At 36.4% G+C, this 17,883-nt stretch overlaps 1 protein-coding gene across 7 annotated transcripts in view; it reads left to right on the top strand.

Annotated features, from left to right (window-relative positions):
* The window catches only part of MINDY2 (MINDY lysine 48 deubiquitinase 2), an 83,502-nt gene that overhangs the window by 44,755 nt on the left and 20,864 nt on the right, over positions 1 to 17,883 (top strand). For 6 of the 7 annotated variants that reach the window (XR_009606692.3, XR_013556310.2, XR_009606691.3 and 3 more), the window contains exon 6: positions 7,960 to 8,102. The exons of the other annotated variant lie outside the window; for it this stretch is intronic. Coding sequence is in view for 2 of the 6 variants with exons in the window: in XM_060621063.3 (XP_060477046.1) it covers positions 7,960 to 8,102 (143 nt within the window). In the remaining 4 variants the exon portion in view is untranslated. The remainder of the gene's footprint in view (positions 1 to 7,959; positions 8,103 to 17,883) is intronic. 7 annotated transcript variants of the gene reach the window in all.

The following is a 17,883-nucleotide window of genomic DNA, read 5'->3' as shown; positions in this document are numbered from 1 at the left end:
TAACTTGTCTTATAATTTAATATCTTTTAAGTGTCATAAATAAGACTTCTAAAAAATACAAGTGATGCTACCTGTGGGAATTCAAAGAAGTAATTATTCATAAAGATACCAGTGAAAGGTTTTTCTACAACACTTTTCACTTCTAGAATCAGGCCTGGATTCTACTAAAAATCTTTGGAATCACTTGTTACCTTTGATAAGGTCAATTACCCAGGAGTTATTGATAATTACTCTTTTTTGAAAAAAGGGTTAGGATTATTATTTGGGAGTACTGAGTGAATTTTATAATTCATCCCCTAGTTGACTGAAATGAGTATTATATGCTTAAGTGTTCATTTTAGTATATAGTATATTAAAACACCATTTTAAATCAAAGTATACTCTGATCATCAGTTTTCCTAGTCCCTAACTAATTAAAATTGCTAAATTTGTCAGTATAGAAATAGTTTCATGTTTTTTTAGCTGTGTTCTGATCAGTGAAGGGAAGAGCATATTTGAAACCAGAATGCTGTAAGGAGCCATAGTATTTGGATATACCTTTCCTACCACCTCCTTCACTTTCTCATAATATGCACAAATACTCAGGCTGCTATTCTCCTCTGTTTAAAGGGTAAGCAAAAGAAAGAGAAATCACGAGAAATAGGAGAAACTGTGTCGCTCAGACACAGTTCTTTTACATGGGGTATATTAAAAGTTGATTATAATCACCACATTAAAAATTAAGTGACTACAAGAGATAGAACATGTAAAAGAAAATAGGTACATGAATTACATACTATATTGATTAATCAGAACCCAACTAATTATATTACTCAATAGATCCGTAAGTTTAACACATTTATTCAAGAAGTAAGTAGCAAGAAAATACAGAGTATTTTAGTGGAGACTTATCTTGGATTTTTACATGGAATAAACACGTAAGTATACAGGAATATCAGTCACTAATTTGTATGACAACTCTTTCACTGCAACCCAATGAAACAAAGTTTAATTATAGGGGCGAGGGGAGCAATCAAAGGTGTTAAAAAAAAAAAAAACTTCCAATTAATAAAATTCTACTCACTAGAACTTTCCATTCTTTAACAAAAAAAAATTTTTAACGTTTATTTATTTTTGAGAGACAGAGAGAGACTGAGAATGAGCAGGGGAGGGGCAGAGGGAGACACAGAATCCAAAGCAGACTCCAGGCTCTGAGAGTCAGCACAGAGCCTGACACGGGGCTCGAACCCACAAACTGAGAACATAACCTGAGCCGAAATCGGACACTTAACCAACTGAGCCACCCAGGTGCCCCTAGAACTTTCCATTCTTGATCCAAACTCTCATTACTATATATTCCTAAAAATATTAAATAGACTATAAAGAAAATTGCCATGTGTAGATTCCAGCTATCTCAGTAACTTCCAATATGCTATTCTGTAGTACCTTAGGGAACAATAGGATTCAGAAAGTGTTAACAGATGGATTGATAGCTAGAGAAGTGATATTTTGGTGAATAGGCTTATAGGGTATGAAGCTGTAGGGAATGCTTGTTGACAGCAATTTTCCCAAGGCAGGCTGTAATGTCACTAGGGTAGGACTTAGGCAGTACACTAATTAACAAAGTGAACGTTAGCACCCCCAACAACACAAATCCAGTCCCTTTATCACTTCTTCTTTTTCTCGACCTGCTGTTATAACTAATGTTCCTATTTCTCTAACATTGATTCCCCAGGATTACAAAAAACTATAACTATTTAAAAAAAGTTTTTTTTGATGTGTATTCATTTCCTGAGAGAGACAAAGTGTGAGCAGGGGAGGGGCAGAGAGAGAGGGAGACCCAGAGTCTGAAGCAGGCTTCAGACTCTGAGCTGTCAGCACAGAGCCTGATGTGGGGCTCGGACTCACGAACCACCAGATCATGACCTGAGCCAAAGTCGGGTGCTTAACCGACTGAGCCACCCATGTGCCCCATTATAACTAATTTATATAGTTATAACTTGAGAAGAACTCCTTGATAAAATCAAGGAAGGAATCATCCTCTTTAGTGCTATAGAATTTTTGGGTAATATGTACCAGAATTGATGGATTCCTTGATATATGAATTTTGTAATGGTAGAATTCTGCATATCAGATTTTTATATCAAGGAATAATTATACTTGGAATTCAGTACAATTAAAAAGCTAAACTAGTTTTTTGTTTATGAGAAACTACAAATGTGTAGTCTGAAGTAATTACTCAGTTCGAGTGGTTACTTGTATAGGCACTAGGAAATAGTATAGGAAAGAAAAGGCCACAATGGATATTTTTACTTTTAATGTAGCAATTAGCTTTCCTCTATTGTTTTCTTCTTCATATTTTCTTAGGTATAGTGTTCAGCTGAAGGAGTCTGCTTTTTCTTTTTGACCCATACCTGTAACTTTCCTTCTGAATCAATAAAATATCTAAGAGGTAGTTTATATCTAATCCTTATTTATTAAAAGGTATTAAGCTTTAATCTTAGGTGATCTCCTTATTTTTTAATTCAAATATTTCATCACCATAAGGTACAGAATACAAGAAAGAAATATATATATTTTTTTTAATATTTATTTATTTTTGAGAGACAGGGACAGACAGCGTGAGCAGGGGAGGGGCAGAGAGAGAGGGAGATACAGAATCATAAGCCAGCTCCAGGCTCTGAGCTGTCAGCACAGAGCCCGATGCAGGGCTCGAACCCACGAACCATGAGATCATGACCTGGGCCGAAGTCGGGCGCTTAACCGACTGAGCCACCCAGGCACCAGAAATATTTTTACTATCATTCTTTTTTGATGAAAAAGCAATGTTAGTTAAATAGAATTAGATATTCTTTCACCTTCTTTCAGGTAACATTTTTTTCTTTTGATGACAATACCTTGTAAGCAAAAGTACAGAACTTTCACATGTACATAGAGTATATATTATTTGTTACCTCTTCTGGATGGCAGTACTTTTTTGCCATTATACATTATCCTTGGTATAATGATAGGTGTGGCATGGCAGCAAAAATCAATAAGGAAAAAAATAGCACAGTAGCAGCTGCTAGACTTCACCAGAGCTCATCACTTAATTCCGGATGCTTTCTCAGGTATAATTTTTCCTTTGACAATTATTCCTAAGTTTAAAACAATGCTTAAATAATTCCATGATATTTATTTATTCAAATACTTATCAAGTCTTTATCATGTGCCGTAAACACTAAAGATTATAGTTTGAATTCACGTTATTTCTGATTAAATACTGATTTTTTTCCTGTTTATTTTGAAAACTCTCAAACACATAAAAAAGTTGGAATAGTACAATGATTATATGTATGCACTTTGCCCAAATACACCAATTATTAACATATTGAAGTTTTGCTTTTTTTCTCTGTTCACATACATACATACATACACACTATTTCCTAAACCATGTGGGTGTTAATTACAAATATCACAGCACTTTGCCCATTAGTCCTTCAACATATGTCTCCTAAAAACAAAGAATTCTCCTATGTAGTCACAATAAATTACCACAGGAAATTTAGCATCGATTCAATACTTTTTTTTTTGATCGATACAGTACTTTTATCTAATATACTGTTCATATTCTTAATTTTCCTGTTGTCCCAATAAAGCCCTGTATAGCTCTTAAGTTTTTTCATTGTGGGCTCTAATCAAGAATCGTTTATCAAATCAACTTAGTTTCCTGTAATCTAGAACAGATTCCTAATCTTTTTTCTTTTTTTCTTTTTGGTCTTCTCTGATACTGACTTTTGTTAATAGTCCAGGCCAATTTTCTGTAGAATCGTCCTCATTATGGATTTATTTGATTGTCTACTTATGAGTAGAATAGTTATATATTTAAAAAAAATTTTTTTTAATGTTTTATTTTTGAGATAGAGACAGAGCATGAGTTGGGGAGAGGCAGAGAGAGAGGGAGACACAGAATCTGAAGCAGGCTTCAGGCTCCGAGCTGTCAGCACAGAGCCCGATGCGGGGCTTGAACTCACACACCGCGAGATCATGACCTGAGCCAAAGTCGGACATTCAACCGACTGAGCCACCCAGGCGCCCCGTAGTTATATATTTTTGGTGGGAATACTATATAGGTGATATTCTGTCTTTCCCAATGCATCAAATCAGGTGGCACAAGATGTCTGCTCCTTCCATTATTGGTGATGTTGAAGTATGATTAAGGTGGTATCTGCTAGATCTTTTTGTTGTAAAGATGTCCTTTATCTTTTGTAATTAATAAGTAGTCTCTGATGTTGTGCTTTGAAACTTTGAAACTTTTAATATCCTGTTCCCTAGTAATCTTTCACCCAGTACAATGAGCATTCATTGATTCTTGTCTGAATAAACTATTACTGTAGTGGTTATGGTATTTCTATTATTCCTTCTACATTTGTTAGTTGGCATTCTTCTATAAAAATAAATGTTTTCTCCTCCCCCATTAAAAAATTTTTTTATCAATGTAGACTCACGGATTCTTTTTTATTCAGTGTGTTCTAATCCATTATTATCATTACTCTTTTTGATGCTTAAAATTATCTCAAATATATCCAATGGAGTCCTCTCAACCTGGATCCCATTTTCTTTTTTTTTTCCTTTTTTTTTTAATGTTTATTTTTGAGAGAGACAGAGTGCAAGTGGGAGAGGGACAGAGAGACGGGGAGATACAGAACCTGAAGCCGGCTCCAGGCTCTGAGCTGTCAGCACAGAGCCCAATGTGGGGCTTGAAGTCAAGAAGGTGAGATCATGACCTGAGCCAAAGTCAGACACTTAACTGACTGAGTCCCCCAGAGCCCCCCATATTTTTTAATAATGTCTCTTCATTTCTTGAGTACTTCCTTATTTTATGGCACAATAGAATGTTCTGGGCTCCCTACTACATCCCTGGCATCAAATTATATGAGCCCTTATATTTTCAATGGAAATCTGGGCATTTGTCATAGTAAAAGGGATTGTTTTGCCCCATCCTCTTGAGAAAAAATATTGATGTAATGTATTTGATTTTTGAAAATCAACAGTAGATGAACCAAAAAGGCAGTCATTGTTTAAAGCTATCACTGTGACAAAGTTCTGATTGAGTTTAAATTTGAGCACAAATCTTAGTGCCAAATCTAGTCAATATTTAAAAATAAGACAAGTTTCCTTTTCTCCTATATCCTTTTTGTTCCTTTTTGCCTAATTTTAGTGCCTCTCTAATTTCAGTTCCTTTAAGATACTTAGTACTTTTATGTTCTCTAAACTCTTCAGTAATAGAGGAAAGTAATTTGATAAATTTAGTATCGAGTTTCTGGAATGAAGAAGTATTTTCAAAACTAGTGTCAAGAAAACAATTTTTAACTTAAATTTACTTTTAGTAATATATTTTTCTTATTACCATTATATTAATTTTTACCTTTGGTATCAATAATAGTATCAAGAACATTAAAATTGAAATTTAAGCTAAATGTTGCAAATAAACTTTCATTTTAAAAGCAATACAGATAAGTAAAGTGCTGTGTAACACTTAGAATTGTTTCCCAAAATTTGTTGAATTAGTTATGAAGATTTGAAACTAGATTAGGCTTTCAAATATTCCATGAAAATCACAGGGGTCATTTTAAGAGTTGGTAAAGGAATTAGGAAACATTGTTCTCTATAAGTCTAAATCAGGATATGCTTTATGGCTTGGGAGAAATAGAATTCAATCTGTATTTATGGTAATCAGCACTAAATTTTTAAACTTAATACCAATAATGCTCCTGGGTTCTAGTCTATAACTATAGAGTATAGACTATTGCTATAACTAGTTTTATGTCCTTGAGCAAGTCATGTATTCTTTCTGAGCTGATGTCCTATTCTGTAGAATAAAGTAGCTGAGAAAGACCTTTCTAATGTTGCATTATTTAATTTCACACACATGAATAATGTTGTGAGTTCAGTAATCTCCACTGAATTTTTGTATCTTTTTGAAAGGGATTTGTAGAGAGGACGTTGTGTGAGTTGTGGGAGGAGCATTCATAAATATCTTTCTGAAGGAAGCATTACACATATTATATAAAATATGTATTATATAGAACAGTGGTACTTCTCAGCATAGGTATAGTGCTTAAAACTAAGACTATTATATAGCAAGTGCTTTAGTATATAACTAATGCATTCTACCCAATAACTTAGTACTGGGCAAAGTAATGATAATAATGGAAGAGGGGAGCTCTTCTAAATGTATAAACCCAAGAAGTTACTAATGGGCTATAAATTTCCTTTGGCCGGGGCCTCCTGTATAACTTTTTGCACTTCCCCTCCGACCTTAACCAATTCCTTGGAATAGTTTGATATAATGGTAGCTTTTTACACTCACTTTGCAGCTTGAAATGCTATAGCTGGGCAGTAAGGGTGAGGGATGGAGAGGGAGTGGAATAAACCTATGTTATCCAGCTGCCTCTGGCCCTACCCAAGTTTATTTTCAATTTCTTGTTGACGTGTCAGTTTCTTAACATAAGTTCATCTTTCCTTCCTATATCTGTACCTCCCTGCCCACTTACAAAACTGTTTAGGGCATTCTCTTCCACCGCACCCGTACCCTCATTGCTTCTGAGACATTCCTTATTAAAAGAAGGGAGCAAAAGGATGAAGAAAGAGAAAGAAGGAAAGAACCCTTTTAAAATATTTATACAGATTCTCATTAGTCCTGGTAGTTATGTTCTATAAAGTGTCTATGAACACTGAATTAGTGAATACTGAACCACTGCTCCTAGGGGAAACAGAAGATTAGGTTCCTGTGAGCCTCTGGTCACAAGATTTTCATCAACTAATCGATAAATGCATACCTTGTTTTATTTGTGTTTCTGTTTAGAGACACCTTATTTAATACATATTGTTGATTCATTAACATTACATTCATGGCCAACAGCACTATAACTCATGCCTGAATGAATCTGCAAAAATATGTGTTTTCTCTGTAAGATATGTCACAGCCTTTGTGCACTTAGGAACAGTACCCAGCACGTTCAGCAGTATGCTTGGGGGCCATTTCACACAGTAAAAATCACCCCAAGAAAGCACACCTACTAGATGGTGAGGAGTCTGTTTTGGTAAGAAACCTGAAACAAGAAGCAGAATGCTGCCTTTTTTGATCTCAGTGGAGAATGTGTGCCTTGAGTGACTCAAATTTTTGCCACTTTGCACATATCCAAGATTGACCCTGAAAGCATAGCAAGTACTGATTTTGTATTTATAAATAAATTTTAGTTAGTAGGTGAGTTTGCAAATATGAAAGTGCACAAATAATGAAGATCAGCTAAACCCCAGAAACTTTATATTTCATATGTTTTGAAAACAATAACGATCATGTCTGTCTTTGACCTTGATATAGCTACATAATGAGTGGTGTAAGTTTGGAGGCTATTAGGATAAAACTGGCATCAGTTATCTCAGTGTTTTCTGTTTGGTCTCACACCTACTTTTAGTTTTTTAAGGCGAAAACTGAACAGTTTGTGAACTGAGAATTATCTGGGATCTTTGTTAACATCTTAAAACCAACTCAATTTGTTAAGGCTACTTTTAATTTCTAAACATCTTTCCATTGGGAAAGTAGCTACTGATATACATCTTTCATTCCTACCTACTTTTTAAATTGCTAATTCTTGCCTTCTTATTTGTTTGAATGATTTTTAGTTTTATTGTGTCTCTATCTTTTATTAATAGTGCCTGAAATCCTTTTTGGAAGTAGGTGAAGTATTAGTAAATACATTTATTGTTAAAAAGAATTTCACATAACTGTTTCTTTGCGATGGAGAATGTCTATAGACACATCTTCCATACCAAAATTAGAAAGAAGAATCTTCAATTTGGAGTCAATCATGTTATACTAGGGAGAATCTTACTTTGATTGGCCATTCTTCATACTTGGAACACAATGTAAATAGAAAAAAAACTTATTAATTTTGAAATTATTCTTCCATCTAATACTATGCATTGGTTCCATAGGCTTTGTAGCTGAGCAGTTTCTAAATAACACAGCCACTCAACTGACATACCATGGATTATGTGAACTAACTTCAACGGTTCAGGAAGGAGAACTTTGTGTGTTCTTTCGGAATAATCATTTTAGCACCATGACCAAATACAAGGTATGATATAGAAATAGCTATTTAATTGTTATTCTAAATTAAAGAAGCTGGATTTAGAGATGTCTTATGATCTACTTCAAAATAAAAACAAATTCAGCATAATATTCTTTTATTCATCAGATTATGAAGGTAATTATTAAATACTCCTTTAGGATGCAATGGATTCACAATCTAAGTGTTACTTCAAATCAGCTTTTGTTTTAAGTCTCAATCCCTTTTTCACAGATTACTGCATTAAAAAGTATTATTTCCTAGGAAAAAAAATAAACATAAACCTTAGAAATAGAACTAGGATTGCTGGTAATGATGGGTGTGTATATTTGAGGGTTAAAGGAGGTTAGAAGAATAGGATCTGGCTTTATGATGGTGTTTACTATTATTAAAGTTATCAGTGTGACTTTAAATTCTTCTTATGCCATTTATGGCTCTGCCAAAAATCTTACTGGTTTATCCTTTTTGTTATCTCTTCATCCATCTCTTCCATTTTTACAGCTGCTACCAATGAGGAGTTTATCAACTTATAGGGAGGCTTCTGTGGTAGGATACTGCCCTGATCATGTCTGTAATATACCAAAAATGTTCAGTAGCATTCAGTGCCTAGAGCATAAAAATGCAAGGTATTTTCTACTATCCTCTTTTGCCAACACTTAGCTTCAGCCATATAGTGTGTCTGCTCATTAATAATCCTGTATGTTTGGGGTGCCTGGGTAGCTCAATTGGTTAAGCATCTGACTTCAGCTTGGGTTATGATCTCAAGGTCTGTGAGTTTGAGGCCCATGTTGGGCTCTGTGCTGACAGCTCGGAGCCTGCTTCAGATTCTGTGTCTCCCTCTCTCTTTGCCCCTCCCCCATTCACACCCTGTCTTTCTCTTTCAAAGACGAATAAACATTAAAAAAATTTTTTTTAATTCCTCTATCTTCGTACACACTTTATACTTTCCCATTTCTGCACTTTTACTATCATTTCTTCTTAATTCCTATTTGAAGAGATCTCATTCCTTTTAGCCTATCCATATTTCACCTATCCTTTTTCGTTAAGTTTATTTTTAATTTATTTTGAGAGAGAGAGAGAGATCAGGGGAGGGGGCAGAGAGAGAGGGAGAGAGAGAATCTCAAGCACTGTCAGCACGGAGCCCTGTGTGGGGCTTGATCTCACAAACCATGAGATCATGCATGACCTGAGCCAAAATCAAGAGTGGGACACTTAACTGACTTCAGCTCAGTTCATGATCTCACAGTCCATGAGTTCAAGCCCTGCATTGGGCCCTGTGCTGACAGCTCAGAGCCTGGGGCCTAGTTTGGATTCTGTGTCTCCCTCTATCTCTGCCCTTCCCTTGCTCGCTCTCTCTCTCTCTCTCTCTCTCTCTCTCAAACATTAAAAAAAAATGTTTATAAAAGAAACATTTCATGGGCGCCTGGGTAGCTCAGTCAGTTAAGTGTCCAACTTCAACCCAAGTCATGATCTCATGGTTCACGGGTTCGAGCCCTGTGTCAGCCAGCCCTCTGTCTGACAGCTCGAAGCCTGGAGCCTGCTTAAGATTCTGTGTCTCCCAGGGCCTCTGGGTGGCTCAATTGGTTAAGTGTACGACTTCAGCTCAGGTCATGATCTCATGGTTTGTGAATTTGAGCCCCACATCAGGCTCTGTGCTGACAGCTCACAACCTGGAGCCCGCTTCAATTCTGTGTCTCCTCTCTCTGCCGCTCTCCCACTCATGCTCTGTCTCTGTCTCTCAAAAATAAACATTAAAAAAAAAAAAAGATTCTATGTCTTCATCTCTCGGCCCCAACCCTACTTGTGCTCTCTCTCAAAAATAAATAAACATTAAAATAAAATTTTTTTAATAAAAAAAAAAGCAGCATTTCAAATTCACTCCTTAAACCAGTGGTTCTCAACCAGATTGTATGCTAGAACTACCTGGAAGCTTTTTAAAAAATAACCAATGCCCAAGAGCCCATCACCAATTCAATTAAGTCAGACTGTCTGGAGGTAGGGCCTAAGCATCTGTATTTTTTAAATGCTCCCCAGGTGATTTAAATGTGCAGTCAGTTTTCTTTTCCTGCAAATGTGCCTTCTTTCTCTAAATGAAAGTAAGCTGATTTGAAGTCGGAAATCAAGTCTTCATATTTCCTTCAACACTTTAATCAATGATTGCACAAAGTGGTGTAAAATAATGTTCTGTTTGCTTATATAAGAATGCTCTAAGCAGTAATACATGGAACTGTTGAATCACTATATTGTATACCTGAAATTAATGTAACACTGTGTGTTAACTATACTGGAATTAAAATTTTTAATTAAAAAAATACTCTAAAGCCCTAGCTTCCTGTTTTATTAGTTATAGCAGGCATTCATTTGTATTGCTCCCACATTTGAGGCGTATGTGTGCTAGGTACAAGCCCAGAATCATCCATGCTTTTCAGAAATTTAAGGCCCCAAAACCTCAGAATCAGAATTATTGCTAGGTAGTATATAGTGCTTAGTCGTCTTGCTTTATCTGATGTCTTCAAGTCCACACTTCATTCATTTACAAATATCTATCAAGCCTGATTATGTCAAATATTTATTAAACATGATTCTGTCTGGGTGCTCAGCCGGTACTAGGACTGCAGCCTGAGCAGGGCAGCTTTGGATCCTACCATTTAAGCACCTCCTAGTTTGTCAAGAAACATATGTTAAATAATTGTACAAATAGTTATTATTTCTATTGAGGTATACTATGTAACGGGTACATAAACATGCTGTGGGTGCCTTTATCAGGACTTAGAACCGAGTTGGGATGTCAAGAAAAACTTCCTTGAGAAGGTAACATTTAAACTGAAAAATGAATCTTTTAGTTTAACCAGTTAGCAAAAAAAAAAAAAAGGATTAACTAAGCATATAAAACCTGTGTGCAAAGGCCCTGAGAAAGGAAAGAACTCTTTAAGGAATTATAAGAAGGCCTGTATGAAGCATAGAAAATAAGAGGCATGGTATAAGGGTAAAGAGATAGGTAAGTACCAGACCTTGTATATAGTCCTGAGTTAAGAAGAGAAACACATCTTGGTCTCCTGATGGTCTAGTGGTTCTTTGTGGTTTTTTGTTTTTTGTTTTTTGTTTTTTGTTTTTTTTGGCTTAGCAGGAGTGAGATAGTTCAATGGGAAAATAAGATCTCTGGCTGTTATTGGTGGTGGTTATGCAGCCTCTCCAGATGGAACTGTAGATGTTTTTCTCTTTTCTATCAAGGCCATGTCCCTGACCAGAAGTCCTTTACTAGTCAAGCTAGGTATTCCCACTGTTCCTATGTGGTTGGGGGAGGGATGCCTCCCCTCAAGACTTTCTACCATGTGTCTATTTCTGAACTAAGTATACATTTCTGTGAGATAATGATAACTCATAGAATGTGTACATTCTGTTTCTCTGCTTCCACGTTTTTCTCAGGGAACCTTCTTTTGTGGCTAAACAGTGTTTCAAAGATGATGTGTTATCTTCCTGCCCCCCCCCCTCCCCCCTTGTACAACATTAAGGTGCTTTGGACTTCGAGGCAAGTGTGGATGTGGATTCAGTTAGGAGTCTATTGTGCAGGGCCAAGTAAGATGTTATACTGACTTGGACGAGGATGGTAAAGAAATGGAGAGTAGAAAGATTCCATAGACATTTAGGAGATATAATCAACCAGATTTGGTGATTACGATATAAAAAATAAGAAAGAATGTTTTCTGGATTCTGAGCATGAAGAACTGGATAAATGGTGGTGTTCCAGAGAACACTGGATGAGGAGAAGAGAAACATCATGAAATCAGCCTTGGAACTGTTAGAGCTGCTTCCAAGGCATTCCTCCAAGTGGAAATGTTGGGTAAATGGTTCAAGACTGGAATAATTTTGGGGTATAAATGGTAATTTGGGGAAAGGATGAGATTCACAAGGTAAATACAGAAGAGAAGAAAAGAGAAGGCTTAGGACAGAGATTTAAGGAGTGCCAACATTTAAGGATCAACTAAAGGAATATGAACTAGCAAAGGAGACTGAGAAAGAAAAAAAGAAAAGGAAAATCTGAAGAGTATGGTATCATGTAAGCCAATGGGGAGAGAGTATTTCAAGAACAGAGATCTCACTTGTTAACTGCTGTTGAGAGGATGAGAAACATGAGAACACTGGGGGGGAACCTGTCCATTGGTGATGGATTTCATTGGTATCTTTTAGAGAATGGTAGCAGGAAAAACTCAATTTGAATTGGTTAGGTGATTGGAATGTCAGGAACTAGAAACGGATTATAGGAAACTATTTGAAACTGTGTGGGAGCATAGACATAATGGCTCATAGCTGTAGTGGCATATGGAATCCAGAGGGTTTTTTTGTTTTGTTTTTTGTGTCTTTAAAAAAATTTTTTAATGTTTATTTTTGAGAGAGAGAGACAGAGTGCGAGCAGGGGAGGGGCAAAGGGCAAGAGGGAGACACAGAATCCAAAGCAGGCTCTAGGCTCTGAGCTGTCAGAACAGAGCCCAATGCGGGGCTCGAACTCATAAACCATGAGATCTTCACCTGAAACGATGTCAGACACTTCATCGACTAAGGCACCCAAGCGCCCCTGTTTTTGTTTTTTTCATGTGAGAGACTTGGTCATGTTTGGACTCAATAGAGTGAGAAAGCTTGAAGATTCAGGAGAGGAGATAATTGATGTTAGAAGGCCCCTAAGAAGGTGAGATAGGATAGAAGTTTTCACAGGTAAAGGGGATTAACCCGTGATTGAAAAAGAGATCTGTTCATTGTAAAGGAGGGAAGGAATAGACTATGAGTACAGCTACGGGTAAATTTATAGATTTGGTGGCAGGAACTAGAGAAAGCTACTGTCTGAATGCTTCTAGTTTCTGTGTTGTTTGGAAGGCACGATCCTTTACTAAGACTGAGAAGGTAAGTTTGGTTCCAGATTTGAAGGAGGTAGTTTGAAATAGTCTTTATAGCACCTGGGGGGAAATTCTAACCGGAGAAATTGAGGATGGTAATTATTACGTGAATATGCCTCCTGGATGATTTTTCTGTAGACGTATTCATCAGAGTATAGGCAAAGCAAAGGTAGCTAGTTTATTATTCTACATTTGGGACTTTAAGTGGGTACAATAAAGAATAGAAAAGCAAAGGAATTGAGGAACATCATTCTCTACTAAGGTATTTCTTCTGTTTTTACAGAAGAAATAAATTGGAACAACAATCTTGGTGGCCAGTCACTAAGGGAAATAATTACTTTCCCTTTTTTACTATAGTGACCACCAAACTGAAACTGTAACATTGTTTTTGCTTTTTATTATGAAAAACTGAAAACTTAGAGAAAAATGAAACTAATTTAATGTGTGCCTATTATACTGATCAGTTTCAACAATTTTGACATTTACTGTTTTCATCTATTTTTGTATTTTTGCTTATATTTCAATATACATGTCTAAACAAGGACATTTTTCTTTCAAATCACAGTACCATTACTGCATCTAACAAAATTAACTATTATTTTTAGTATTATCTAATACCCAAGCCATATTCAAGTCTCCCATTTGTCTTTCAAATGGCTTTATAGATGGTTTGTTCAAACCAGGGTCTAATGAAGGAACATACATTTAGTGAAGTAAGTCTAATTTAATATCATGCAAATTTTGTGTTTTCTAGGAATCTTACGGGCCTGTGAACATATTTATTTATGTCTCATTATACTCCTCTCAGTCCTATTTCCTGTATTCCCATTAAACTATCTTTCCAATCATGAGTGTCTATAAATAAGACACTGCTTTACATCTGGCAGAGTACCTAATGAGTACATTCTTTGTAAGAGTCTGAGACATTTTCCCTCCTCATTGACCCAATGGCTGATTAACTGATTTACAACAAAATCTATAACATTTCTTCGGCTGTTGGTGTAGAGCTAAAAGCCCTAAAATAGAATACTTAATATAAAGTTTAGGAAAGGCATTCCTCCATCATGGCATCCATTAGCTTGAGAAGGAAATAGGATATAAGATTGTGACCTTGTTCTATTAAACCTGTTCAGCATTGAAACTATTATTCTCTACCACTAATTCCTGGGTTGTTAGAATTTCTGTAGTTCTTTATAAATTTGAGCCCCAGGGAGTCTGATCTAATAAGGATATAAGCAAGGAAAAATTATAAAGCTGCTTTTTCAAATAAGATATGGCTGCTTTTAATACTACATTAGGTCTTCATGACATTTCACTTTTGAAGACCCTCAGATTTTAGGGCCATTTTATGCATTCATATTTAATGATCATTTCTCATCTTCCTACCCCTGTGAACTCTTTGGAATACCTATAATATAAATACAGTTGATCCCACAGAATTCCAGGTATACTTTAAACAAAAAATAAATTTAACACAGGGATAGAATACTTTCTACTACAGATAAATGGTGTCTATAACTAGGAGCCTATAATAATAAATTGTGGTGTATTAAACTATTTATATAAATGCCAATAATAAATTGGTAATGTCATACATGTCTGTAACTCTGTTATTTGTGGGGCTTATTTTTTACTATGATTTGCAGAAAGAGTCTTTATGCTTTCTGATACCCCTGTCATATCATATGCCGTTATCATCCCCGGACCAAGCTCTACAAGGAGGAAGTTCGTGTTGGCAGGGCAAAGGATTACCTAGGAAAGGTTGTCATCTACAATTGTTTTATTGATTGTACTATTTCTTTAGGAATTTACTAAACTCTGATGTGTAAAAATCTTTTTTCATTTAAAGTCTTTCAAACTCTAGAGACATATGATCTAGGACTTTTATTTGACCACAGGGAAGGTATATGTCTCTAGTATTTAATGTCTCTAGTATTCATCCTTGTTCTGACTCCTTTTTTTAGGCACTGAATAGAGGCAGGGACAAATTCTCTGTTAGGTTAAACTTTTTGATGACTCTATGTAAAGCATTGAAGACTATAGATATTTCTAAAACCTGTACCTCGACAAAGTATTCTCTCTTTACTAACTTTATGATTCCATATTCATAGACTATTTATTAGGCCTTCTGCCATTGCACAGTCACAATAGATGGGTTAGTCAAATTGATATTTTTTTTTTCCTGAATACTGTCTACTAATCGACCTTACACTTCCCAACTATCTAACATAACATGATCTATGGTTTTTATTGCATAGCTTCTCATGACATTTTCCCTAACCATAGATATTAATTGACTTCCTGTTACTGGAAAGTCCTCTTATCATTCCTAGTTTTGTGATTTACCATTACTGAGTCCTGGACAAGTACCTTTGCTGTTTATTCCTGTTGCTAGCAAAGTAATCAAGTACAGCTCTTGTTAGTTATTTGTTGTAATAACACTCTCCGTGATTCCTTCATTAAACTCTTCATCCCTCATCCATCAGGTCCATCAGGAACAAGTAACCTATATCCCCCCCAATTTCTGCTATCTCTTATGTTACCTTGCTCCATGTACTACCACTTAATCTTGTACACAACTAAACTGGGCAGATCATCTTGGCAAATCCGTATTTTGAGTATGTGATCCTATGAAGATCTTTGCTTTTCATCAGCATAACTAGATTAGGATCTGAAAGCAGCAGGAAGAGACCCACCCTAGTGAGAGAGCAGATGCTTTCAGTGCCATTCCTGTGGTTCCAGGTAGTAAGGTGACTTTTTTATCCAGGCAAGAAATTTGAAAGTATAAAAATGAGTTGTAAATAAACTACCTCTTTAGTAGAAACAGACCTTTGTAGGTCTCTTTTGCTTTTCATATTGTCTATATAATCATGACTTTTAGATTCTTATATATATAATTATATACCTAAGATTTAATTATTCCATTTTATTCTTATGATCCTTCTCCATTCTGCTTGCTCTTGAGTAAGGTAAACTACTAATTCCTTGGGTGTTTATAGATCACTTGGCTTCTAGATCTTTGGTTTATATAATGACATCTGTGTAGTTCTTTCCCCATCATGACACCCTCTTTTTTTTTTTTTGTGACGTCCTCTTAATCATCCCTTATCCATGTCAGCCTTCATATCCATGTCTTTTATATTCATAACTGTTTATTGTACCTCTTGGTTTTAATTACTGACATCTCTGGAGTATATCAAAACCAGGGTTTTTGGGGTTGGCTTTTGTTTGTTTGCATTTTTACTTTACATTTAGGGATAAGAAGCAAAAAGTAGTTTAGGAGGAGATACAGTTCTAAATAAGTGCTAAGGCCATATTAAATAAATCTATTCTCTGTTCTTTTTGACTAAGACTATACTGGGATTTGTCTTTTTCCATAGAAGGCTACGTTGAAGTAAAAATTCAATTAATTTAGGATTTTTTAAATTTAGTTATTTAAAAAAATTTTTAGGGGCGCCTGGGTGGCTCAGTTGGTTAAGCGTCCGACTTCAGCTCAGGTCACGATCTCGTGGGCTGTGAATTCGAGCCCCGCGTCGGGCTCTGGGCTGATGGCTCAGAGCCTGGAGCCTGCTTCCGATTCTGTGTCTCCCTCTCTCTCTGCCCCTCTCCCATTCATGCTCTGTCTCTCTCTCTCTCTCAAAAATAAACATTAAAAAAATTTTTTTTTAATTTTTTTTTTAACGTTTATTTTTGAGAGAGAGAGAGAGAAACTGAGTGTGAGCATGAGCAGGGGAAGGAGCAGAGAGAGGGAGACACAGAATCTGAAGTAGGCTCCAAGCTCTGAGCTGTCAGCACAGAGCCTGATGTGGGGTAGAACTCATGAACTGCAAGATCATGACCCGAGCCAAAGTTGGACGCTTAACCAACTGAGCCACCCACATACCCCAAAATTTAGTTTGTTTTTTAAAAAAATTTTTTTAACGTTTATTTATTTTTGAGACAGAGAGAGACAGAGCATGAGCGGGGCAGGGTCAGAGAGAGAGGGAGACACAGAATCTGAAACAGGCTCCAGGCTCTGAGCAGTCAGCACAGAGCCCAACGCGGGGCTCGAACTCACAGACCACAAGATCGTGACCTGAGCCGCAGTCAGACGCTTAACTGACTGAGCCACCCAGGCGCCCTAGTTTTTTTTTTTTTTTAAAGGTGGCTGATACATCAAAAATTGTCACATTAAAAAAAATTTTTAAGGGGGGTGGGGGTGAGGAATGTAGAAACAGACTAAGGTGATAGATTTTACAGTGTAGGCAGAGAGATTTTCTCCTAAATGGGAGACAGGAAAAGGTGATAGCTACAGAAATTTTGAGATAGATTTAGGTGGTATTCATGAATTGAATCTTATATTCAACTAGCATTATGTGCCTTGCATTGTGCTAAACACTTTACATGTATTATCTCATTTAATTTTCACAGCTTCTGAGGAGTCGATGTTATTACTCCCACTTTACAACTGAATGAATAAGCTTAAAGGCACTAAGTAACTTGCCCGAGACCATTCAGAGTGTAAGCACCTCCAGTCTGACTTTCAAGCCCACACTCAACAGCTCTGCCTCTCTGGATGGATAAGAAAGCTATTTGTAGACGAGAGAGATGCTTGTTAAGTAGAAGTAAAGTTCTTTCAATTTATAAAATATCTTAGAAATTTTCTGGTTAAACCTACTCTATATCACTTCATAATAAAGAAAAGAAGAGCCCAAAGACATTAAGTAATTTGAATCCAAGCTTGTCAACCAAAAATATTTGGCAGTGTTGGGGCGCCTGGGTGGCTTGTTGGTTAAGCGTCCCACTTCAGCTCAGGTCATGATCTCACAGTCCGCCCCCGTTGGGCTCTGTGCTGACAGCTCAGAGCCTGGAGCCTGCTTCATATTCTGTGTCTTCCTCTCTCTCTGCCCCTCCCCTACTCA

This window comes from Panthera onca, chromosome B3, assembly GCF_046562875.1.
Source record: "Panthera onca isolate mPanOnc1 chromosome B3, mPanOnc1 haplotype 2, whole genome shotgun sequence".
NCBI classification, from domain to species: domain Eukaryota; kingdom Metazoa; phylum Chordata; class Mammalia; order Carnivora; family Felidae; genus Panthera; species Panthera onca.
The sequence above is the reverse complement of the archived record's forward strand: the minus strand, read 5'-3'. Positions and strand labels throughout refer to the sequence as shown.